Below are 27,674 nucleotides of genomic sequence, written 5' to 3' on the forward strand. Positions count from 1 at the left end.
GCTGTGCTTCTCAAAATCTCATGTGCATATGAATCAGCTGAGAATCTCATTAAAATGCAGATTCTGATTCAGTGGTCATGGGTGGAGCCTGGGAGTCTGCAGTTCTAGTAAGTTCCAGGTGATGCTGACATTTCTGGTTTAAAGACCCAGTTTGAATAGCAAAAAAAATGAGAACATTAATCATAAAAATAAAAAACAGCCACCTGACTTACAGTTAATTTTAGGTCTTCTTATTCATCTAGTTGTAAAAATACTGACTATACAGGAAAAAATTAGTTTATTAGTTTGATAGTAAATAAACCTTGAGATTTTTTTTTTCTATTAACTATTTTTTTCTGTTAAAGTAATTGTTCTATGGAGCCATGTAGATTCAGTTCAGGGAAAAGAAAGAATTGTTTGCTAGTGTTTAATTACAAAACTTGTATTTGCAAAAATAGTTATATTCTACTATTAATCCATATCTATTAAACACAAAATCAATTTTCTTCAATCTCTTTTGGCCATCAACCAGACTACTTCAAATAAAAAAGAAACAAAGCACAAAATTTAAAATTCTAGAAATTGAGTACTTATGGAGGGTGATTAATAACTGTGTAAATTTATCATCATTGGGTGATAAATCTCCAAAAGACACTAAAACATCATTTCAAGCACTTTCTAACCTAGCACAAATACAACTAAGAAATTAAAGACCAAATGGCCAGCCGATTGGGTTGATAATATAGATATTCTAAGTTATATACAGAAAACTTCATGTAAAATTGATTATTACATAAATAATGTTATTAGTTAGATTACGATTCCCACATGAGAGATAAAACTTACGTTTCCTAATTTTCATGGTTAAGAGGTTATTGAATCCTCTCCCTCAATGACATATATTAAAAGTCAATTACTAACCATACTTCTTCCTGTGTCCTAACCACAATCTCCCACTCCTCCCACTGCTAGCAAATGATCAATCAAAAACCTATGTATGGAGCTCCCTTTATGTGCATGACACTGCACTAGTCTTCCATCCTCATCTTCAAAGAGGAAATTAAACTGAAGATCCTGCACAATCATCCACAGTAAAATGGCAGAATCACAGCAAGGATCGGGTGGGTGGCAGGAAAGTCCTTAAAATTTCTCAAATTTTTTTCCAGTGCCTTTAACTAGTTCTGTGCCACTTGTTCTAGGCTGAGCAGAGGATTTTCAAGTAGCCCAGGTCATCTGTTAGGATAAAATCCTCTACTCCTTCCTTAAAGCACATCCACATCTGTTCAAGTAACAGAACCATACCTTATTTTCCACAGGGTCATGATCTAGAGCAAAAACCGTTCCTATCTGCTGGCCGAGCAGGATTCCATAATCTGTTCCATCAAAACGCATGTGTCGAATATCTTTAGAATCAGCAAACAGCAAAAATGGTGGTGGTCCTGTTAACCAAATTTCAAATATGGCTGCTTGTAAAACATGCCTTAGAACTCAAGAGACACTCTGACTCTTCCCTTTTATTCCACAGTCCTGTTTAATTTCTGCAGCACTTGTTTTCTTAATTTCCCGCCAGTGTGGTACAAAGTCAAGCAAAGACACAGAAGACTTCCTTTTTTTTTTTTTTTTTTTGGCATTTTATGGTTAAGGGGATCCAAACCCTTGACCTTGAGGTTATCAGCACCGCACCCTACTGAGTGAGCTAACTGGCCAGCCCCCTAGGTATCTGCTTTTAAAATGCAAATTACTTATAGAGAGAGTTAGCACTAAATAACCAACACCATAGCTAAATGATGCAGATTTTAGGGCTGCAATCTCCTTGATTCACACAAACTGATATTAGCAGATTGAATACATTCATGTCTGAATAGATAATCTTCCCTGGTCTGAAAACTTCTGAAAGGAAAACATGATTATTTGAGTTGATAACAAGGCCCTGGATGATTTCATCATTATGTTATCTCAGATTACAATCATAATGAACCTTTAGGAGACATGAAATCAAATTTAATATAAATCTAGGATTTCCAAGGCTGTTGAGGGACATCAGAAGATGTAATACCAGGAAATGAAAAAATAGTTGAAGCACGATATGTTGGAAAATAGTTGAAGCATAATATTAAAGTTGTATAACTTTACATTAAATTTTGACATAAAAAGGGCAAAATTTGACTAAGTATTATGATTATTACATTTGCTGGAGAGATGAAAATAAAATCAACAAATATATATTAAAAACCCCTTAACTATAAAGAGTTTTAAGACTATTCTGGTCATGACTCTCTTATATACCGAAAATATCATATCCGACATGGCAAATCTTTGCTGGATGCTAATTAACTGAAAATATTCTTCAAAAACACTATTATTATTTATATCATTACTATATTATTCATATTTATAATGTGATTTGTTTTCTATTTCCAAAAATTTAAAAATCAGACTTTCTACCCAGAAGCCAAAAACAATTCAACTTTCTATCTCTCTGAATGAAATGTTTTCATGTGATCTTTTTGCGGGACACACTTTCAGAAAACCACAGCACTAACCTGAAGCTGCACAGCTTTTCTTGTCCAGTTGTAAGTCATACCCAGGAGAGCAACCGCATTCCCAGGATACTGGGCTGAGAGGAGTGCAGAGCTGGCTACATCCACCATTGTCAGGTGACGAGCAGCCTGCAAAAAACAGTTGCTCAGTAAAGATGCTATGTCATTTAAAATATGACAATTTTACATCAAAGTATTGGGATGAGCCAACTATATGTTGATTTTTAAAACTATTTCTACATCACTTATACTGCTGCAATCAAGTTTATTTTTCAGAGATTAGGAGAAAAGTGTCTCAGTACCCTCCTTCCTTATAACCCAACATCTTATATGTTACTCCTTCATATTCCCATGGCCCTTGTCCTCTTGTTCTACCACTGAGTTCAAGAACAAGTGCACTGGCACCTGCCTGGAATAAGAAATACATTTTGATAAGTTTGGTAGCTGGTCTTACTCTTCCTAGTGAGTAATCCATACTATTGCTCCCTCATATTTTTGACCTCTTGACTTCTTTTGCTTTCTTTATTAAAAAATCAAAACTCCACACATAACTCTTCTGCTAATTTTGAATGTATCCAGTCTCCTATATGCTGAAGTCTCTATGAAGAAAAAAGCAGAGTATTTATTAGGTGCAAGGAACAGACTAAGCACTCCACATCTGCCATCTCATTTAATCCAGGAGACACCAGTACCTCTACAGATGAGGAAACAGAGAGACTAAGCAAGGGCAAGTAACTAGTCCAAAACCACACTGCTAGTAATGGATAATGCTACCTTGGGGCTAACCTCAAAGCCCTTGCTCATAACCACTACATCAGCTGTCTTAAAAAAAAAAATCAATTTAAATATATATGTTAATCTGTTGCATAAATATCTTTCAGTGTATAGTATTGGAAAATCTATTCTCCTTCAACAGCAAGATCAAATTTTAGGTGCCACTTAGAAAATGTATGTTTTCAAACAAACTTTTGTTTGAATAACAAAATAAACTTACCACTACATGTTTTTCCATCTGTCTCAAGCACTGAGCCTTCAGGACAGAAACATATGGGACCATCCGATGTCAGAACACAGTCATGGCTGCATTCAGATACATTGCTTGGACAGGAAATTAATTCTAGTTAATGAAGAACAAGGTCAAGATTAGTGTTAAGTCAGGTTTGTGGAATTACAATCATTGAGTCATGCTATTCTGAAAAGAGTAAGTTAAATAAAGATCACACATTTATCAGATGCTCTGGTAATAGAGATAAAAAAATGAAAAAATTCAAATCTAAAAAATCAAACACCTATGATTTTGGAAAATGACTCTAGTTTCCTTTGGGTTTCTTTCATTTCAAATAAGATTTTTAAAGTTATTCGTCATCAGAATTCCAAAATATTTTAAATAGAAATTGACCTAATGATTCTCATGTTCATCTGGAAAACACCTTTCTTGTGTAAGAAAAACTAGGTTACTTTGTGAGTGTGGTTAGGTATAAGAAGAGAAATGAAAGGCTCTTAAAAATCAAAATTTATAATAAAGGTGCAGTCATTAAAACAGCTGGGAGTGGGTGCAGGAATAGACAGAAGATAACAGAGCGGGAGAGAAAGCTCATTTTAGAAAAGACTCAAATACACATAAGAATGTACTGTGTAAGGTATTATTTTAAATCAGTGATCATCTAAAAGATCATCCAATAAATGGTAGAGAAATAACTGAGTAATGATTGGAGAAAAAGTTAAGTCCCTACGCAATACTGTACATCAAAATAAATTCCAAGTAAATAAAAGATTTAAATGTAAAATATGTACCAAAAAAGTTCTAGAAGTTTTGAGAATCAAGTGAGATTATGTGTGTCATGCTTGGCACATAGTGGGACCTATAACATATTAACATCATGCACTTTAGTATCTTTGTCAACATACAAACCACATGGTATTAGGAGAGGAGCAAGTTTCATGGACAGGCACAAGGATACTGGGTAATTTCCAAGAAATTCATTTTATAAGCCTAGAACCAATGACTAATGCAGTAGCAGATTGTGTTTTCTAAATACAATGTCTCACTAAAAGGTAGCAGTACTCCTTGAGAAACTGCCGATTCCAGGTCTAGATCGTGAAATATAGGAGATGAGGCTGGAAAATATGTCCTAGCAGGTAACAAGGAAATTATCAAAGATGACTGTGACCAGAAACCCATTTGAAGAGGTTCCCACTGGGCAAAGAGGAGACAATTTGCTCATCAGTAAGGATAACAATTGCAATGGGTTGAAACATATAAAAATGTTTAAAACCCATGAGTTCATAATAATTCTTAATTTTTAAAAAACACTCATTGGCCACCTTTAGAAAGTGCCAAGGAACCAACCCATTAACCCATTATTCTAAACATAAATAAACAAAGAGAAAAAAATCAGGCATTTTATCTTGCCTTTACTGGAAGAAATGTATCTTGAGGTAACTAAATAGTCAATGAGAAAAAATTTTCTTTATAAAGGCATTCCAAAAAATAATTAAAAAGAAATAACAGAACTAGAATATCACCATTTGAAACTCTTGATGATAACAGATCTAGGAAATTATTGTTAATGGCTGCTACAACCATTTGTTGAAAGACAACTGGGGAACTTTATAATGAATGAATGAACACACTGACCAATCTCAGCATGACGGAAAGAAATAAGCAGAAATTATGTGTCTCCTGATGGAAGTACCAACACATCTGTGGAGTATTCTTGCCAAAAATGTTAAGCTGAATATGAGCAAGTCTGTAGGTCTAACTACAAGATTGCAGAAAAGACAGGAGCACACAGAGGTGTGATTAGCAAAATCCAGAAAGTGAGAAACTCTGCAAGAAAAAAATAGTTTCTTCAACAAATAATTGCAAGAGGAACAAAAGAACAGAGAGAATTTATAGAAAAAAGACAGAGATATCAACTTAACACAACAGATGGAGATTGTCTGGTAATTTATTCAAACAAATCAACTGTTCTAAAAAACTTCTTAAGATTACTGGGGAAACTTGAAAACTGACTAGATATTTGATATTATTTGGGAATTATTGATAATTTTTTAAACATGATAATGGTATTGTGGTTACATCTGAAAACTGACTGGATATTTAATGATAATAGAGAATTACAGTTACTTTTTTTTAGATATAATAATGTATCATTATTATGCTTTTTACATGCTTATCTTTTAGAGACACACAATGAAATATAAGGTTATATGGGTAAAAAACGGGACAATATATATATATATTTGATTTAGTAGTCTGGAGTAGAGACCAGTCACCCATGTTTTAAAAAGCAAAACCAGGGCCGGCCCGTGGCACACTCGGGAGAGTGCAGCGCTGGGAGCGCAGCGACGCTCCCGTCGTGGGTTCGGATCCTATATAGGGATGACCGGTGCGCTCACTGGCTGAGCGCCGGTCATGAAAAAGACAAAAAAAAAAAAAAAAAAAAAACAAATAAAACTACAAAGTAATTCTAATGACACTTCTGATTGAGGACCATCAACCCAGACCATAGCCACCTTAGAAACACTATGGAAAATGAAGGAAAATAATGCAATAAATATTTGTTGCTGTGACTTACGATGACATCGTTTCCCATCAGGAAGCAGAACAAATCCTGCAGGGCATGTACAATAGTAGGATCCAGGGGTGTTTTCACACCCAAGAGTACAGCCATGATTCCAAAAGGCACATTCATTGACATCTGCACAATGACAACAGCAAAACAGTCAGATGGATATTTTTGAAAATAAATTTTGATATCCCTGACAGGTCAACACAAAGTAAGGTATCTCACACTTATATACGCTGTGACTGACCATGGAAAGACTGTTCTTCCTACCTTAGGAAAGGGTGAAAAGAAGTCAGTTCAATGATCACAAAAGCCATTTCTATTCTGTGACAGTTTATATTTATACAGATTTTCATACTAGAATTACTCTTGGAAAAAAGCTAGTACTATTTCCCTCAGAAAGATACAGCATGCCATTTAAGTCAGGGACTCTTGCAAGTTCTTAACAAGCTTAGGACATTTCCTTCCCTGCTCTTCACCCCTCAAAACTTACTGAGCCCTTCCTCTGAACGTGGAACATTCTCCAGCAGCTTTGCGCTGATGGAAGCTATAGCATTCCAGCTCACTGTTTCTGTGTTTTAGCCACTGGTCTCACATAAGCAGGGAACTATAATTAATAGCCAGATGCTAGATTTACGTGATCTAAATTTACCTGACCTAGATTTACCTGATCTCTCCAACTAATTCCACAGAACGTGTGCTACAGCCATCAGGGTCTTTTCATCACTAAATCACTGCACCTTTCAGAAGAAAGGACACAGTATGTCTCTTGGGTTCATTAAATTGGTCCTGGAATCTCAAAACTTGAGGAGCCCTAGATAACCAGCCTGGTTAACAGTTTCCCAAGGTTCTTAACTAGACTTTTATGGGATGAGGTATGAGAGTCACATACTCTTTGAGAATCTCATGGTAACTAGTGAACCACTCCCCCAAATTTCCACATGCTGAAATTTTGCATATCGTCAAATGCACAGAGGTCCATGGAGTCCATTCAGAGAATTTCTGCCTTATATTAACCTCTTAGTTTCTGAGAATGTTTGATCTAGGAACACAGGATATAAAAGAGAAAGAAAAAAAAATAAAAATGCCATTCTGGGAAAAAAGGGGGAGAAGGGGTGAACTTAAAGTTGGTTTTGCACTGAGGCTCTGAATGGCCCACTGAAAACAAGCCACTGGCTCAAATGGGCTTTCCTTGCTTCAAACAGTGGCATGCATATTACCTTCACAGAACTTCCCATCCAGGCTCAAAGTATATCCCTCAGCACATGTGCACAGATGGGACCTGGGGTCTCGCCCACACACGCTGCCACTGCAGTTTCCTTTCCTTAGGTTGCAAAGTTTCTGCTCTAAAAGAGAAGATGGGTTATTTGGAATGGAGATGTGTTTTGACAGAGCATAATGCTTGATACCTTCATGGTTCTTAAGAAGTCTTATCTCAAAAAAGTTAATAATTACAGTATTTCTACTGTACGTCAGTTGCCTTACATACATTATCAAACTTAACCCTTAAAACAGGATTCAGAGAACCCTGGGTCTGAGTCCTGCCTGAAACTTCTCTAAATTTTTTTCCTCTGTAAAATGATGGTGATGAAAGTTTCTACAAATTGGGGAAAAAACGAAAAAGAAGTCTTATCTCCCTGAGACATCAGCAGGGGTGTAGGGGTGTGGTCTTTCTCAGCAGTGCACTGCTCTAAAGTCAGACGGCATTAGCCCGGATTCCCCAGCATTCCAGAGCCCATTTGTTTCTTTAATTGTATTCCTCCTATAATAGCTCTCAGGATAGGGCGTTCTAATTAGCTGAAGATGTCATTCATTAGCTTGCAAATACTAAGCACAATTTATTTGCTTTTCATTCTGATTTACTTTTATCAAAAAAAAAGCACATAAACAAAAATTCTGAAGATGACATATTAGATTAAAGAGCTGGCCAGTTAGAGTATAGTGCTGATAACACGAAGGTCCGGGTTTGGATCCCCATACCGGCCAGCTGCCAAAAGAATACATAGAGAGAGAAGAAATATCTGTTTATGAAATTATAAAGCTTCAAACCTAAGAACATCTTTTCTACATGTAATATTTATCAGTCAGTTCTACATGATACTTAGCTATTTCTATGATCGCTCTTTATTTATTTTTTTTATTTTCCTTTAGCAAGGAATTAATCATTTAAGTATTTCATTTTATCTTATTTATTTCTTTGGCAGCTGACCAAAGGATCAGGGATCTGAACCCTTGACACTGGTGTTACAACACCATGCTCCTGCCAACTCTTATCATCATTATTTAAAGAACATCTTTCAGACTTAATAAGTACCATTGCCATATGTCTTCTCCCCAAGTTTCTGAGTCTGTTGCTGCCAACATCTAATATGTTACAAAATTTCCCAGGATAATGAGTAAAATCTGCTCAGTGAGGTGGGTGCTTGGGCCAACTATATTGAGTAGCAAATGAATTAGCCAACTATATTGAGTAACAAATGATCGACTTGGTACCTTTAATTTTCAGAGTGAGAGTCAAAGGCTAACCTAGTCTAGTAACACATATATCCTTTTCAAAAAGTTAACAAGATTTTGTGTCTTTTGCTGCTTCTTATTTTTTGCCAGTTTAGAAAATGGCAGGACCTTTGTCACATGCTATGGAAAATACAGAGATAATCTTAAATGTGAGGGCAGATGCCCAGAATGCAGGTGGATATGGAGGCCAGAGATCTGGCAAGAGGTGAAAGCCAGAGAAAAAGATTGGGGTCACAGGCCCTGGTGTCATGGAGTTAAGATCAGCTAGAGCCAGTGTATAATGAGAAGAGCCAAGGACCCGAGAGAAGACTGCTGACAACATCGGCATTGCTGCAGAGGACGCAGAAAACAAAGCAGCAAGAGCTGCAGCACAGCTGTCAGAGTGCCTGGGACTTTTCTCCAAGTAGGTTTGTTTCTCTGATCTCTGTTTATCTACTTATAAAGATGTCTCCTCCATCTGACTTTACTCATTTCAGTCTATTTCAAGTCACTCTCAAAAGATAAAATTTCAACAAAGTTAGTTAAAAATGATCTGATTGCCTTTTATTCATGATTCATGAATCAGGCAGCATCTCATCTGAAAATAAGAGAGGTGCTCTGATGAGCATGGCAGAATAGTCAGTTTTTATAAGGTAGCTTGAGCAGAAACAAGAAAAGAGCATAACACAAAAAGCGGATTAGTTAACACCAGGTTACTTCAGGTTATGTTCTTTATAAGGGTTAAGCAGAGGAGACTTCCTTATTATACCAGCTAAAACTGACCTGTTTGGGAATTTGCTTATCATCTCTCTCCTGATTTCTCAGAAGGTCAGATAAACAACTTAGTCTCGCTTTAGTGACGTGGAACTTTAGCATGAGTGACTCCATTTTGGTTTGGTCTGTTGGGGCCTAGGGCAGGAGCTCAGTCCAAATCAATGGCCTCCCATAAATTTTATACAACTTCACTAAACACTTTCTTGACCAATAATAGCAGGATCCAGTTGAAACATATCCTTGCTCTCTTGAACGTATCACTAGTGTACATCTAGATTACCTGGAAAGCATGTCACCTTCTATAGATCTCATTTGGTAAATCAAGGGAAAGGCTCAGAAATCTGCAATTTTACAGATTTTACCACACTTTGAAAAACACTAGCCTGATGTCCTAATGAAACATTCCACCTTCATCTTAGTTATAAGTAAATACTTTCAGCTAGTCTGTGTTATTTCCTTAGTTATTTTGAACTTGTTTTTTCAGGTCTTTTGACAGAATTAAATGCATAATCAATCTTGTCAACTCTAAATACCATTGCAATACTACCTGCTAAATCAGTTAAGATTTACATTGAATAGTCTTTTAGATATTGATTCCAAAAATTGTTTTTTCTTGTCTATGGTTTTATGCCAATTATGCATGTATAGTTACATTATTTTCACGTTTCTACCTGCTTCGCTTAAACTGTCAAAATTTTAATTACGTAAAATTAAAAATAAAATGGCCCAAATTTTAAAAGTGAATGACTAAAATTAGAAACTTCTGAATTTAATGGAGACAAAATGCACTCACTTTAAATTTCTACAAAAAAAAATGTAATGTTCTTGTCTTTTAATTTTTATGAAATTTGCAAATGACCAAAAACAAGAACAAAAATCCAGAAAGGTCCAACCTGGCCTTTTTATAGCACCAAAATGCTACCACTTTCTTGAGGCAACAAAAAATTGAGAAATTAAGCTTCTTATAAATACCCCATATAAAAACCCAGCGTGATAGGTGATTACTGGACTAAGAATCAGGAAAACTGAGTTCTGTCTTGGTTCTGCCTTTTACAGCAAATCACTTTATCTCTTTGACCTCAGTTTCATAATCCGTGAAATAAATGTGTCTGAAATCCCTCCTTTAAAAAAAAAAAAAGTTCCATGGTTCCAAACAAGATTAAATGTGTGTTGTAAATTTCTCTAAGTTTATACCTGTAAAGATTTTCAAACCTTAATCACTGCTTGTAATACGTTAATGGAGAATCAAACTGACTAATGAAGAGAACAACTAGTGTCTAGGGTATAGGAAATGCTCTGTTCTTCCTGTAAATACAATATTATTTATCTTTTTCCCCATACCTTTCTACTACCTCTCATCTGGACTTGTGTGTGTTCTTATCATTATTATTATCACTGCCACCATCACAATTATGGACATGCATCTTTTTTTCCATTATTTGAGTCCACTTGCCTTATCACTATCCACGCTTACAGTCCCAATAGCACCTAGCATAGTGCCTTTTACAAAATCGGTGTACAGCAAACTTCTGGAATACATGCACAGAAAACCTGCAATCATGTTGCCTACAGCCTATCTCCCTTATTTGTTTTTTCCATGAATTTCTAGTCGACTTAGAGATAGAACTCAACAGATTGTGAGACTATGCTAGCCTGCTACTCTTTCCACTGAACCGTGCTGCTGATGGTTTTAGCAATACTTATTAACAAGATACAGCACTCTTCAATGATGGACACAGGCAAGAAAGGACCCACATTCTCCTCTGCATGCTTGTGCTGATGTAACCTGAATTCAGACACTAAACACTTTAAAAGGTCATTTTAGGAAGTGGCGAGACACAGAGGATTGAGGTTATGTTTTTGTTTAATCTCCTTAATCTTCTGTTGTTCCTTAGCTTCAAAATAGGCCCAAGCTAGTACTCAGAATGCTCTGCTGACCTCAGATAACACCCCTTCTCAGAGCCAGCAGTAGGGCTTAGTTATCTTTGAGATCAATTAAGGCTCCTAATCATGGAGTTTAATGTCCACCACCAACTGCACCGTCAGTAACTGCCTGACATCACACAGGCACTCATGAGCTTTCCTACAGCCAGCTAAATCTATAGGTTTCACCTTGGCCCAGTTCTGAAACAATGCACATGGGATTTCCTATCCTACTTTTTCCCACTGATCACATCTTTTTTTCCTACCTCAAATTCTGTGTAAGACTCACCTTATTAGCAAAGACTTTCTGGTCTCTTTCATTCCAACCCATCACTTTAATCATTCCTGTAACAAAAATATTTGGCTATTCTTTGCTATTTAAATTCCTAATTACAGTAAAATTCCTAATTACAGTAAAAAAAAAAAATTACCTAATCAGAATTCAGCTACTTGGTACCTTTATCCATCTGAAGTCTTCTAAGAATCAGAAAGTAATTAATAACAAGCAAAACCCTAAACTACACAAATACATGGAAACTAAACAATAGGCTCCTGAATGACCTATGGGTTCAAGAAGAAATTAAAAAGGGAATCAAAAGATTTTTTGAAACTAATGAAAATAAAGTTCCATCATACCAAAACCTATAGGATATTGCAAAAGCAGTACTAGGAGAAATTTATTTCAATAAAAGCTTACATCAAAAGACTGGAAAGACTTCAAATAAATGACCTAACACTATACCTCAAAGAACTAGAAAACAACAACAATCCAAACCTAAAGGTAGTACACAGAAAGAAATAATTAAGATCAGAGTAAAACTAAATGAAATAGAGACCCCAAAACAGTAGAAAAGATCAACGAAACAAAAATTTGGTTTTTCGAGAAAATAAATAAAATAGACAAACCATTAGCTAGGTTAACAAAGAAAAATAAGAGAGAAGAACCAAAAATAAAAGTCAGAAATGAAAAGAGAGACGTTACAACAATACCACGGAAATACAAAGAATCATTAGAGACTATTAAAAACAACTATATGACAACAAATATGAAAACCTGGAAGATATGGATATGTTTCTGGATACATATAAACTACCCAGACTGAACCAAGAAGAGACAGAAAACCTGAACAGACCAATAACAAGCAACAAGATTGAAGTGGTAATCAGCAATCTTCCAACAAAGAGAAGCCCAGGTCCAGATGGCTTTACAGCTGAATTCTATCAAACCTTTAAAGAGGAATTAATGCCAATTCTCCTCAAACTATTCCAAACAATTGAAACAGAAGCCATTCTCCCAAATTCATCCTGTGAAGCCAACATAACTCTGATACCAAAACTACATAAAGACACAACAAAAAAAGAAAATTACAGGCCAATATCCTTGATGAACATAGATGCAAAAATCCTCAACAAAATATTAGCAATCAGAATACAGCAGCACATCAAAAAAATTATACACCATGATCAAGTGGGATTCATCCCGGGATGCAGGGATGGTTCCCTCTTGACTCAATCCTCCCTTCCACAGCCACATGCTGTCCTTCTGTTCAGTCTCCACAGCTCTCTCCGGGAGCTATGTCTAAGACAGGCACGAACACCCTTACATACGAATTGTAACAGGGACCCATAATCCCTAACATTTTCCACATTATCACCAAATCCTAGTGGCATCCAACAGGTAGGAAGTAGAGGAAACAAACAATTCCATCTCTGTTTCTGCATCTCAGAGGGCTATTTGAGATTAAGATTAAATATATTTTAAAACCTTCTTGAAATGAAAATTTTACATAAAGGTGAGATGTTGGTATAACATCATTTATATGGCATTAAGCCATAATGATCAGCCTAACAATTATAAAAAATAAAGAAAATCCTAACAATTTAAAAACAAAAAATCATACGCTAAAGAATTCAAACAGAGAGACTAAACTTGGAAGTAGAAATTTGGGGCTGTGACTAGATTTAGTCAATCATTTATTCAATTTACTAACATCTATTGTCTAAAATTTATTCATATATAAATAACCAATGTATGTATGATGATTAAAAAACAAACAAAACAGGTTTCCTACCTGCATGGCCCTTATAATCAAGAGGTAAAAAGAATCAAAAAGAAAGTAAATTAATGTGTAATTACACCTTGTGATGGGTTCAATGAAGGGTGTACTGAGAGAAAAACAGGAAGTGAAGGGGCCTACTGAGGTTGGCAGATCAGAGAAGGCCTATCTGAGGACAGGACTTTTAAGCTTGGAACTGAAGAGTCTTCCAGGTGGAGAGAGGAAGGACTGCAAAAGCCTGAAGGCGCAAAGGAGCTTGGCACGTTTGAGGAACTGTAGAAGGCTTGTGATAGACCTAGTGAAGTGAGAGTGTGAGAGCAGGTTGGTCCAATGTTGATAGTTCTAGTAAAACATTGAATTTCCATCTAAATGCAAAAGAAAGCTTTTGAAGGATTTTAAGCAGGGAGTGAATGGATCAGGTTTATTATTTAAAGTCAAGAGGAGAAAACAAATCCGTAGAGTGGCTGCGATAACAGGTTAAGCAAGAAATGCTGGTTGTTTGGACTATGGTTGTGGCAGTAGAGGAGAGAAGTGGACATTTGAGATGTATTTAGGAGGTAGATGGAAAGGATTTGGCTCTAGATTAGAAATTGAGAGTGAGGCAGTGGGAAAAATCAAGAGTGAACCTGCAGGAGACAGGAATATGCCACCCCAAAATATGAAGGATTTGTTGAGCTGTAGACAATTAAGAAGAAGCAGATGCAGGAAATCTCTCTACCCTACATTTGCTTAAACACAGGACATAGATTTAAAAAGACAAAAAGTGTAATGCCCTTTTTTACCAGGGAGAACAACAGTTAACCACTGAAGACAACTTTGGACCCTTATCAGCCTGGAGATGGCACCAGAGGAATCCGCATGAACAAGCTTCACCAACTAGCCTTTGTCTGCCGTTTACTTGCCTTCCCACCGGTTGCCACTTGTAGAGACTTAAAGTTCTTTTCCTTTGTCTTGTCCCATCTCTAGAAATTGGTCCTTCCTTGTTAAAGATGCTATATAAGCTGGAATTCAAAGCCATCTCTTTGAGAACTACTCATTCCCTGGGTGTTTCCCGTGGATATATGAAATATACATGTCAATAAATTTCTGTTTGTTTTCACTTATTAATCTGTCTTTTGTTACTGGGGTCCATTTCAACCAAGAACTTATGAGGGTTGAAGGAAAAAAATATTTTTTTTCCCCTACAACCCCTAAGTGTCTGGCTTAAGAGAATAGCTGGGTAAGGACTAGGTGCCAGGCCCTGTCAAGATCAGAGGTGACTCACCAGTCTCCTGAGCATTGTCCTCTGCCTTGGGCTGTACAAGCGGATGTACCACAGTGAGCTCACCAGGTGGTGCAAATGATGGATCGAGGCTAATTCTAACCATATCCTTCCCAGTGAGTTTGTTGGCTATCCAAATTGTGTTCTTTTTCCATGTTGAATAGAAGATACGGTCACCAAAAAGGGACATTGCAAACAAATTGTGCCTTAAAAAACATAAAGAATGGCAGAAAATTTGTTCATTGGGTTATTAAACTTTCACTTCATTTCAATTTGTTGTCTGAATTTTAATTACATACCTTTTCAATTGTTTCTCATTTAGGTTTAAGAAAGTATAAATTTAAAATTTTATTTATGTCATCATAATCTGAACTAATAGGACATCATTTCTAACTCCAGATCCACTGCCTCATTCTTCTGTTAGTCATCACTAAATGTAAGTATGATGAAAATTGGTGAGAAAATAGCAACAGGATAAGAGCGGATTTCTGGTTTTGTCAGTTTCACACTTGACTAATTTCTGCTTCTTGCTACAAGCTGGAGAGTCTGTTGCTGGCATGATATCGAATTGAATAATAATTCCAAAAAGAATGAATCTGACCAACAGGTGAGAATTTATTATATGACAAATACTCTATTATTTTTATTTGCATTTATTTACTTACTCTTCACAACAACCCCAAGAAATAAATACTATTATTATCCCCACATTAAAGGAAACTGAGGATACAAGAGGTTGTGTGAACTTTCCAAAGTTATTTACCTAACAACTGGTAAATCTGGTATTTGAACTCAAGCCTTTTGGACTCCAAAATCTATGTGCTAAACCACTACACCATATTAGTTGATAAAGGTAAAATTAATTTATCACACAAACTTCAAGTGACAATTGTCTTATTTTACAGCAAAAGCAAAACTTACTGTGTTAGCTGCTTGCTAAGACGGACAAAACCCCCATTATAATCACAGGAACAAATATGAGAATGACTTCCTTCTGTACTGTACTGAACCCAAAAGAGCCGTTTATCAAGCACATACAGTGACACAGCTGTTATTTTCTCTGATGTCTCCAACAAAGTCTTCACTTCCACACCATTGAGATCTGCCCTGTGAAGGCTTCCGGCCACTTCTGAAGACCAAAATATAAACCTGAGGGCAAACATATCACACAGACCTATCATTGAATGTACCGTCACTTCAGTGGCTGACTTTCTCAGTCTTTCAACAGCCCTTATTTCCTGCACAGGACAAGTTTGACTATTTTGAATGAAAATTCAATTCAATGAGTATGTATTGCTCTATTAAGGAAATTCCATGTGATATCAAGTTAGATGGAGAATTATGCTTCTATAGCAGAAAACCATGGCAGTTAGGAGTGTTTCTAGAGAAGCCTGCTTTGGTTCAAATCCAGCAGCTGTCCTATTGAAAATAGTGTCTGTGTACTATAAAAGTGGGCCTTGGTCTCAGTAAGAAGGCCCTTTTGAGTTCAAAATGTTATGATTCTGTGAATCTTCATTAGATTTTGAAATATATTTCAATGTCTGAGAGCAGAAGAATTTACCTTTCTACTGGATCAACTGCTATATTTGCAGGATATTTTAAGGCACTTAAAAGAACATGGGAATTGTTTCCGTTCATATCTGTTACTGTAATGATTCCTTCCTGTTGATTTGCCCAAATAACTTCTTCATTTATCCAGTTTATCGCCATTCCAGAAACATTCTTCTCTATATTGCACACTGTCTGTAAAATGAATTTTAAAATTGTTATTGATATTTCCCCATTCACGACAAAATTGTTTTTATTGCTATGAATAAAAAGTCTGTTCTTTTAAGTACTTGTCATTTTTAATGTATTCTCAAAATTATTTAAATGATAAAATAGTCACAGATAAATGGTGCCTTTGTTTTGATGCAGCAATATCAACCCCCCCATCTCCATCCCATGTGAATATTTCTGAGCATAGTATTTATATCGTAGCTTTGAAACTGAAAATCATCCCATGCATTATTGAAATTAAGCAATCAGCCATATATATGTATTAAAAATCTCAACTCTAGTAACAGGGAAATTTTGATGCTACCTTAAAAACAGTTTATTCGATTCACTTTGCTAATGGAATTTTCTAGATCTTCACCTGGACTCAGTTCCAAGCTTTACCAAATCCTGGCAAGATTCCCTTAGAGTTTGTGCACAGAGCTATGAAGCTGATGAATTTCTTGTAGGACCCTCATTTTTCTTCTGGTGCCTCCTCCTCCATTTGGCCCTTCCTTTCTGCAGTTCTGCATGCCCTCACCCCATGACCACAGTAGCAGGACTTCTGTTTATGCCTCTTGGGCTGTGCTCCCAGATCTCTCATGATAAAAACAACCAGACCTTAATGCCAGCCATGCATAGGAAAACCGGTCTTCTTGAAGGATGGGGGGTACAAGGTGGGCAGAAGCTCTGATCTGTACTGTTGCAGATTTCCACCGTGTAAATATTCCCACCATCGCAGATTTCCAGCTACCCATGTGAGGTCGGTCACTGAACTCAAAGCTGGGCAGAGACTGCACAATCTCATGAGCCTGTGCTATTCCTACATGTCCTACACAGTATTCAGTCAATCAATCCATCTTGCCAATTGCTAATATATTCATATATTAGCTCACCCAGGTAAATTGTTTGCATTTTAACAGCTGTCATTTATAAACAATGTTTTAACCCAAGGGAGAGAATATAATGGAATTGTAAGCATCAGGTCAATTCATTTCTTGATGACTTGATATAAATTTACAACTATTGAACAATTTTTGTTGTTGTTGTTCTCTGACAGGAAACCCTCCAGATTCTTAGCCTCAAGATTTTGAAACAATTCGACCAGATGACTAAAGAATAATGAGTTGCCATCCTTGTTAAAAGTGAGATTAGCAAGTATTAGAGATGTGATAAAAACAGATTAGCACCTAATTGAAGCTTTTAAGAGTAATTGGAGAAAGAAAGGTTTGGTTAAAAAAAAAAACAACCAAACAAAAAACAGTGGACACTTTGTGTTCGGAATAAATGCTTATGGTTTCTCCAGTCATGTGCTCTCTGTAATCCATCTCCAAAGAATTGAGAAAACATTCATTTAAGGGTTCTACCAATTAAAAAGAAAGAGTAAGGATTTTTTGTATGTATTTAAAGTAAAATACTTTATATCTGTCATCTGCTTTATTATTATTATTATTTTTTTTTTTGGAGTGCAAATACTTTAAGAATAAAAAGTAAAAAACTTCTTCCTGATGTCAGGTGCTAAAACCCAAGAAAAATTGTATACAGATAAAACATGGTTTGTCAACCTCAATACTATTGACATTTTGGGCAGAATAATTCCTTGTTATGGGAGCTGTCTTGAATATGTAGGATGTTTAGCAGGAACCCTGGTCTCTACTCACAAGATGCCAGTAGCACTATCTCCCCACTCCTACCCCACCTAGTTATGACAACGAAAAAGGTTTCCAGATATTGCCAAATGTCCCCTGAGGGGCAAAATTGCCCCCACCCCCACCCCCAGCTGAGAACCATCGGGGTAGAAAATAATCATGCAAATAACCTGTTTTAACCATAAAACAGATTGACAAAACAGGTTGATCTGACTTAATAAACAGATATTTTCAAAATTACATTCATATTCTCATTTTCTCCTTTTTGGGCCTCTGAATATCAACTTATGAGCTTATTCAATAATATAGTGCCACAGATGCAGATTAAATAAATATCGACATTTGACAGACAGACACATATTTGAACCATAATGTAATTTTCATTTACCTATATGTTAAGAATTTGCCATATAATATTTTTCAGCCAATACAAACATCCTTCAAATACTGCAGGTAATGGTACTTTACCTCTTGCCTTGACCCATTCAGAAAAACTCTTTGCAAAAGTTGTCTCTCTAAGTCCACCCAATAGACTCTTTCCTCACTGTAATGAAAATCCATGATCACTGAGACACCAGCGTCCGCCACCAATTGCTCATGATTCGTTCCTTCCAGGTCAATTCTAAAAATACTACTCCCATGGGAGAAAATTAAGAAGGGCGCAGGACCTGAGTAGGAAGAAAGAAACCAAACTGTATATTTTCAGTGATATTTTATCTGATTTAGATAAGATACTTCCCCATGACAACCACCACAACAGAATTAGCATTTAATTCCTGGTTTTTTATTCTAAATAAGGACTTTTGTATAGAGAATAAAGAGTTTCTGTAGATGTTCACCATTAATTTGGTAAGTCATCTTCTCCACAAACTGAGTGTAAGAAATGAGCATTGCCAAATTATGAAAAATGAACTATTTCAAAAGAAAGACACTTTTACTCATATATAAAATCCTTTTGTATGTTCAAAAAGAAACCACCTGCTGAATTCTATTGTGAAAAGGGTCTGTATGAATATAAATTCTAATTATGTAAATTAGAAATAAAATCACAGATGTTATCATTTGGGGAATGGAGTCCCCTCCCTCTAGACTAACCTCATGGCCAGAGTCCTCAGGGTAATAACATAGAAGAAGATGGTCAAAAGTGGAGGCAGGTCTTAAGTGGAATCAGGAAAAATTGAAATACCATCCTTTGATAATTCTAAAATATTTTGAGCCTATTAGCATCGTCACATGAAATACAGGATGCCCAGTTAGATTTAAATTGCATATATATATATATATAGTGTGTATAGATATAGATATATAGATATAGATATAGATATAGATATACACACAGCGTGGAACATACTAAACACTAAAAAGAAAAATTCCCTACTTACTTGAAATTTAAATTTAACTAACAACCTTGTATTTTTATTTGCTAAATCTGGGTGGTGTACCTCACTGGATTTCTTGGTTCCTGCAGGGTGTTGCTCTGTACCCTAATCCTATACCTACAGTCCTGTCCTGTTCTAGGGGATGGCCCCCTACCCACTCTGACTCTCTAGTACTCAACATCTGCTTGGGAACCTAATCCTTTCTTTGGAAACTTCAGCACTAATTACTGGTTGATTCCACACAGAGCTTGCCTTTGATTCTCAGAGATGACTTCAGGGGATGGTTTCGTCCCCTGCAGCCAGGTTAGTTTCCTTGGTCTCTTCTGACCAAGGGTTTGCAGACTCTGCCCACTCTGCCTTTAGAAAATGATGCAACCACTGGAGTGAGTGGGGGATGGGCGAGAATTCTAATATATTCTTGCTTTCCTGTTGGGCTTACTCCATTGCATCTTAAAACCTTAATACCTTAACGTGACTTAACAAATGTGTTTATTGTTACTAGTATAAGGATTAAACAAAATGATGGATTAACATCCTCTTACTCAGGGGTTATGTTCTAGAGCCAGAAAAAATGAACTCCACTTTAGAGAATACATCAAAATAGAGACACAGGAGGCAAGGAGAACTGTAAGATCATGAGAGTTTGAAATAGGTGTCAGCATAAATGTGTAAGGGAATCAGCTCAAATCACACTTCTCATATCTTTGTGACACCAGCCCCCCTGCACAGATGTGTAGGGGAGCCCATGCTCTGTTGCCACTCCAGATGTAAAATCACAGAGGCATCTTGGAAGAAATGGAACGGCCACTGAATTAACAGCCAGGAAGCCTGGTTTCTAGTCCTGACTCCACCAGCTTCTCTGGACATCTCACAGGATCTCCCCTGCCTGGATCAAAGGATTATCACGGAAAAATTCACATTATTGTTTTTTGTTTTTTGGTTGGTTTTTTTTTGTTTGTTTTTGGTGGCTGGCCAGTTTGGAGATCTGAACACTTGTCTTTGGTGCATGTTATCTTTTAATTCTACTTTTCCACAAACTTTTTTGAAGTACCCCTGTATAGCAATGAATCATGGAGAAAAGGACAGCACTAGGAAAAGGCACCCTGAACCCACAGCTACTAATTTGTGGGCCACAGATCACTGCAGGCTTGTAGATTTACTGCCAGGAGTCCTTTTTGATTCTGGTATCATGCATTCTCTATAAACTGAATAAATGTGTCCAACTCAAATAGTTAATTTTCTAATGCATTGATGCATTGGTGAGATCGATAAAATATTTATTTAAAAGTCTTACTAAATGGTAGCGTTCCACATAAAAAATAAAGGAAAGGCACTCTAAAGATTTTAATATTCTTCACCCCAGAAGATGATATAATCCTTTGTACATAATAGATATATAATAGGTGCTCAAAATTTTTGAATAAATATATCAATAAATTAATGAAGAAATAATCGTTTTGTATATTTGTCTGGGCTTTTACTGATGAAAACAAATCTAAAAAGACTAGCAGATCTATCAAATTCACAGAGCATGGTGTATCCTATGTTAGTTATTTTACTAACAGCAATGATAAGAATAACAACAAATTTTCACATCCTGATCTCATTTAGACCCAACATAACATCATGAACTAGATAGGCCAGATATTAAAATCAATAAATCAGAGAGCAAATAGAAATCTGAAAAACACTTAGACGCATAAAACACAAGTCATAGCACTAACTTCAGTAACTTAAAAATAGAAAACAGAATCATTATAAAAACACTAAATCTATGTATAAATAACTAACACATTTTATCTTCAGATTTTGCCTATCTGAGGGCAAATCATAGCATCCAAGGTTTATTATAGCATCTTAGAACTGGCAGACTAATTCAGTATTACCTAAGTCACATTACTTAATTCAGTGTTTTCCAAAAAATTGTTTGTTTAAAAGAATCACACAGGGTGCCTGTGTATGTATGTTTTTTGCAAATCCCCTCCCTTGAGATTTCATCTAATTAAGTAGGGCTGGGCTGAGGGCGAGGAATCTGTGTTTTAAACAGACATTCCAGGTGATTGTCATGTCGTGGTGAATTTGGAAAATTTGGGATCTAGTTAAAAAGAGGAAATTCAATGATATTTCCCAAAGTTCCACCACTAGCTGGTAGTAGGGTTGGAATTAGACTCCAGGTACTGCCCTCCCAATCCAATACTCTTTCCAACTCTTTTCTGCCTTGGTCTGGTTGGTTACAATCTTCATTTTACAAGTGGAATTTATTCTAATTCCACATCCTTCAAAACACTCTTCCTTTTTCTTACACTGTCAGCATCACTTTATGTAAACCTGGGCCAGGACTGAGATATGAAATATAATATGACTTAAAAGAAAATGAAACACTTTGAGAGTTAGTCTTGGTGAAATAGTTACTATTCTGTACTCACTCTGGAAATGATAAATAAGTTAGTGTTCTTCAGACCTGTCAAGGACTCTATAAACACCTGTGTGTGGTAGAATCTGCAGATTTGAACGTCAGCAGGGTGTGCGTGTTTGAACAGCTAAAGCTTTCCCATGTCAAAACCTATGGCATTTATTTTGGGTGCAATTCGGCATTTATTTTGGAAGCGCATAGAATATCAAACATCATTTCTAAGGAACATAAACCCAAAGACAGCACACAGGTCACAGCAAATCAATTGGAACCTCTGACTTCTCAACTTAGGGATTAGTAGCAGATCTTCAGGGATTAGAAAGGAGCCTAGAATTTTTGAGCATATTGAAGACTTTTATTAGTGACTACAAAGAACTAATGCCTCCATGTCACTCCATGGTCAGTTACAAAAAACAGGTTTTGATTGAAGTAGGTGGCAGAAACAGAACATTTCACAACATGCAACTCTTCATCCACTGTGAGTCTGTGGGAGTGGCCCCACACAAGTAAGTGAGAAGAGAAATTGACTGTCTTCTGTGGGCCCTGGGGGCAAAAGCTCATGGAAACTAGTTAAGACATAAATGACACAATCAGATTAAAAAGAAATCCTAGTCTTCTCTCAACCCAGCGCTGCCACCTGCCCCCACCATCACAGGTTTCTCGTCCTAAATTTAAAGACAGACTGAAAGCTCACACACGATGAAGAAAATGGAAAAGGGAGCTTCTGGTCCTTCAAGACTCAGTGACACCACGAGAAAAGGATGTAGATGGACCCCATGTAAGAAAGCCTGCCGCCTCCTCCCACTGCTGTCCTGATAGGGATCCCTTGTAACCATTCCCCAGGGGACTGACTTGAATGATAACTTGGGTTTTATGAAGTACAAGTTTTATTTCACTCTGAAAGACTTATCTCATCACATTTTTTCAGTGATGATATTCAAAAGGGCACAAATTTACTTTTTTGGGCAATCACAGCTTTCTTCTTAGCTTATTCATTAATGTCAAAATTCAGGGCCGGTGAGAGGAAAAAGCCAGGCAACTCAGAAATAATACACCCAGAAAGGGAAGCCACAAGATTTTAAACTATGTCTTAATTCTGTAAAGAATGCTCTGAGGCTTGATTTTGCTTCCCAAAAAATATTAATGAAAATCGCCACCCTAGATCCTGAGTAGTGGTAGAAATATGTCCTCCAGAGCAGAAAATCATCCTTACTCTACCTCCAACCGCATTCACACTCAAGCTGAAGAGGCTTACTCCTAGGTTCTGAGGATAATAATTGAGATTAGCAGGTTCTGCAAAATTAAACTTTTTTTTCCCAACAGAGTCTTTAATGTGCTATCACACATTCAACGCTAGAAGAAGGGGGATGGTGAATATCATCAGACTAATAAGAGCCAACATCTTGCATGCTGTCCCTGGGGTAGCACACTGAATGCATTTCATTTAAGTGGGTGATACTAGGAGGTAAGTGCTCTGCTCATCTCCATTTTACAGAAGAAACTGAAATTTAGAGCAGTTAATGATGCAAGTCACAAAGCCAGTAAATAGCAGAGTTGGGATATAAAGCTATGCCTTTCTCATCACAGTTTATCCCAAACTGAATGCACCAGAAATTCTTATTGTTTAGTGTGCTGTAGTTCAATTGTGTTAAGGAGCCCACTCCAGGAAATGCTGTTCTACGCATGTTCACCATAAGGCTGCATTCTCTATAAACATGTTCCAGGAACTAAGTACAAAATAGGTCCCTTTAAATAGAGTCATAAATTACATCACTGGGATAATTTTATATCTAACTCTGTAATATATTGCATTCCATATATAATGCGTTCTTTTCATTTCTTGGTTTGTTGCTCCTTCTTCCATCTTCAGAGCCAGCAGCATAGCATGTTTAAATCTCTCTGTTTCCACCACCTTCCTTCCTTCTTTGATGTTCTTTCCTCCCTTTTTTAATAAGGACCCAGGATAATTGCTCCATTTCAAGATCACATCTGCAAAGTCCCTTTTGTTATGTAAGGTCACATTTACAGATTCCAGGAATTAAGACGTAGACATATTTAGGGGCCATCTTCAGCCTACAGTAGTTGATGATGTTGAACACATTTTCATGGATTTATTCATCATCCTTATATCTTTTTTGGTGAAGTGTCTTAGTCCATTTTTTAAATGGATTATTTGTTTTCTTATTGTTGCACTTGAAAATTTTTTTAAAAATATATTTTGGATTTGTATCTTTTGTCAGATGTATAATTGCAAATGTTTTTTCCAGCATGAGCTTATCGTTTTAGCCCCTTGACATTGCCTTTGGTAGAACAAAAGTTTTTAACTTTGGTGAAGTACAATTCAATTGTTTCTTTCATACATAGTGCTTTTGGTGTCATTTACTTAACCCCAAGACACAAAGATTTCTCCTACATTTTCTTTTTAAAGTTGTGTAGTTTTACGCCTTTAATTAGATTTATAACCCATTTTGAGTCAATGTTTGTGTTAGGTGTGCAGTTTAGGTCAAGGTTCATTATTTTGCTTATGGATGTCTAATTGGTCCAACACCATTTGTTGTGTTAAATAAAAACCATAGGAGGTCATTGTTTTGGACTAAGCTCCTGAGCTAGTCCTCAACAGACCAGACTAAAAATCAAAATGGAGTCACTCCTGCTAAAGTTACTGGTCACCACACTGAAACTGAGTTATCTGGACTTCCAAGAAATCAGGAGAGAAAGATAACAGCCCAATATCCCAGACAGGCCAGTTTCAATTCGTATGATAATGGAGTTTCCTCTGTTTTAATCACTGACATGAAGTAGGCTGATATTAACCAATCAGTTATTTTTCTATTGTTCTGTCTCCCTGTCCCCACCTTTCAAGGAAAGCAACTTTGAAATAACCAATCCACTTTTTGTTCTTTGTTTCTGGTTTTTTCTGCCGTTTTTCTGTCTATAACACCAGCTTCCTCTGCTCAACTCATTGGAACACTGATTCTATTTTATGGAATGAAGTGTTGCCAAATTCCAGAATTGCATTAATGCTAATTGAGCTCTTTATACTAAATTTGTTGTAATTTTGTCTTTTGAAGATACTATCCTTTTTCCATTGAATTGCTTTTGCAACTTTGTCAATGATCGAATGGGTATATTTGTCTGAGTCCATTTCTGGACTTTCGGTTCTGTTCCATTAATTAATGTGTTTATCTTTTGGCTAATTCCACAGCTCAACTATACTTTTAAAACTCCTATAATATTGTAGCTTTGCAGAACAGTGAACCTTGTTAGAATGTTCCTGTGCTGTAGGTATTCCTTCAATTGAAATAAGCATGTTTAAATATCCTTCAGCTTTTCAACATGAATTATGCTCAGTTTTATTTAAAGACTACCACTACCAGACTAAAATGAATTCACCAACATTAAAGCATTAGAAAAGTTTTTCCAGATGTTTCACAGAAACAAACCAGAAACACACACACCAAGACTCAGAAGTCACTATCCTGACCTGTCTACTGAGTTCTGACACTACATTTTCAATTCTCTGGTAGGCATCTCTGGTTGGGAATATCCTCCAGCCCCAAAAGTCCCTCTGCTAGGTAAAAATTGAGATTATGCAACATGTTCTTGATTAGCTTGCATTTAATGAAAAGCTTGAATTTGATAAAGTAATTTGAAAATCTGGTTTAGAGTTTAATATATTTGGATATTTGGTCTTTGACAGCTGTCATAGACAAAAAGATATTTCACAATTGTATCTGTATCACATGAAAGAAATGCTTCATTGGCTGTATTTAAAATATTATAAAATTTACTTTTTAATTATATCCATCAATTATTCACAAATGTTGTTAAATTAGACTAGCAAATTTCTGTCTTCCTAGATCTCAGTCAGTAATTGCAAACTAACCAGAAGGTTTTGCATTTTATATCTTTAACAAATGGATTTAAAGGGGGGAAAAATCTTTATTCGGAAGATTTTTTTAAATAGTTTAGAAAGCTGTTTATAAGTGTTTTAATAGTGCAGATATGACAATTTTTAATAGGTAACATATTAGCATTGATTCAACAACAAAATCATGTAACAATGGAAACATTTCCAACATCTGTTTTCAAATTGTTCTCTTCACACACAGGTTTCTCAGAATTAGCAATCACTTTCTCACTAAAGTTAAAATGTCACCTTTAATGTAAAGGGATAAAGTTGTGTTGATTTATTTTTTGAGTAGCATACTACTGACATCTACTTGTCATCACAGAAAAAGTAAAAAAAACACTTGTCATTTTTAAAAAGAATAATATGTAACATATGATTGTTCTCGAGTGCTTTGCTTCAAGATACTTTGTGGAAAGCATGTAGAACAAATATTTTCATGGTTACTCCCCATCCAATACAAAGTATTATAGAGTCTAGTTTAGTCTTGTTTTTATGGGAGTAACTACATCAATTGCATGGCACTTTCTGCAACTTCTTTGCTACATGACCTTTGCTACACAGCCTGGCTGAGAAGGCTGCAAAGGCTGTGGTCAACTGCAGTACAGAACTCCCTGTGATCTCACCCAAGACTCCTTTTTGCTGATGTTCCAGTAAATGCACTGGCTTCACTGCCACTGGATACACTAATACTACTTTTTTCATAAAATATTTTTTAATATATAAAGATGTAATTTCTGACATCTGAGAACTTCCACTGAGAAAATTTCTTCTCTGATGCATTCTTCCTTGAAGGACTCTTGAAAAACAGCTGTACTTTTTGTGCATTTCATTGTTGAAACAGAGGTATATACAAGAGTGGCTAAGATTACTGAAACTTGAGAGAGAATATGCATTTTGACTCTTTACTGGCTCCAGTACTATTGGCTGTGTGACCTTCAGCCCATCACTTAACCTCTCTGTGCCTTGGTTTCTTTCTTTCAAAAAATGGGGATAATAATAGTACGTCATGGGATTGTTATGAAAAATAAATAAATTAATTCATGGGAAGTGCTCAGAATCTTGCCTGATACATAGTGAGTTCTCAGTAAATGATGGTTATTAGTTTCTAGAAAATACTATAAGCTGAGATATTAGAGACACCTTTATTTTTTCTCTACTGTGTAATTTCTCAGTCCTTATTTCATCACATTTTGAAGATGCTTTTTGTGCAGTTTACAACAGTATTTTCTGACAAAGGAACACATTTTAATTTGTTGTAATGTGGTTTTTGGTGTGTTATTTTAGCCAATACCACACATTTAACCACTGCAGGAAGCAGGAGAAACAAGTGCTTCACCAGTAGTGTGAGGCTTTTCCTCTTTTGCTGTAATACAAGAAACCTCAAAAGAGGCTTCCGACTTTCTATCACTAAGCTTAGTAATTGTAGTGTTAGATATCATAACTTTGAGCACAACTAAAAAAATTAAAAAGGAAAAATTATAAAAAGTTGTTTTCAGATTCTGAACACCCATTTAAAAGTATCTTGCTTGTCCTGATGGCTTCATGTTACCCTTAGATAACATTTCAAGGCACATCTTACATTTTTTGCAAGGTTAATTATAGGAAGTTTAAATCCATTTTTCAAGCTGTTTTGTTAATTTCTCTAGCATGCTTTTTTTTCTTATTGGTCAAATCTAAAGAGATTTACATTGCTTATGTAGACAAAAAAGAGTTTATTCTCAGAATAAGAGAAGTGTCATGGCTACCTTTCCTCATTAGTCTCTTGGGCTTGCGATATTAGAATTGTTTTCAATCTTTCATTTCTTTGTAGGAGGATTTTTTATTTTTTATTTATTTATTTTTTTTTTTTCCTTTTTTTGGTCTTTTTTACTGACCGGTAACGGGATCGCAACCCTCGGTGTTGCGCCCGCACCGCGCTCAACCAGTGAGCGGGAACCGGTCTCCACATGGGATCCGAACCCTCAGC

At 36.2% G+C, this 27,674-nt stretch overlaps 1 protein-coding gene across 3 annotated transcripts in view; it reads right to left on the reverse strand.

Annotated features, from left to right (window-relative positions):
* EGF (epidermal growth factor) overlaps positions 1–27,674 on the reverse strand; it is a 79,892-nt gene that overhangs the window by 41,455 nt on the left and 10,763 nt on the right. For 2 of the 3 annotated variants that reach the window (XM_008570181.1, XM_008570179.1), the window contains exons 2-10: positions 18,472–18,671; positions 16,161–16,342; positions 15,521–15,748; positions 14,603–14,805; positions 7,312–7,437; positions 6,101–6,223; positions 3,514–3,636; positions 2,523–2,648; positions 1,282–1,418 (exon numbers count right to left, since the gene is read on the reverse strand). In XM_008570181.1, coding sequence (XP_008568403.1) covers positions 1,282–1,418; positions 2,523–2,648; positions 3,514–3,636; positions 6,101–6,223; positions 7,312–7,437; positions 14,603–14,805; positions 15,521–15,748; positions 16,161–16,342; positions 18,472–18,671 — 1,448 coding nt within the window. The remainder of the gene's footprint in view (positions 1–1,281; positions 1,419–2,522; positions 2,649–3,513; positions 3,637–6,100; positions 6,224–7,311; positions 7,438–14,602; positions 14,806–15,520; positions 15,749–16,160; positions 16,343–18,471; positions 18,672–27,674) is intronic. The other variant, XM_008570180.1, reaches the window with a different exon arrangement.

Source organism: Galeopterus variegatus, unplaced genomic scaffold (genome assembly GCF_000696425.1).
Source record: "Galeopterus variegatus unplaced genomic scaffold, G_variegatus-3.0.2 Scaffold578, whole genome shotgun sequence".
NCBI lineage: Eukaryota > Metazoa > Chordata > Mammalia > Dermoptera > Cynocephalidae > Galeopterus > Galeopterus variegatus.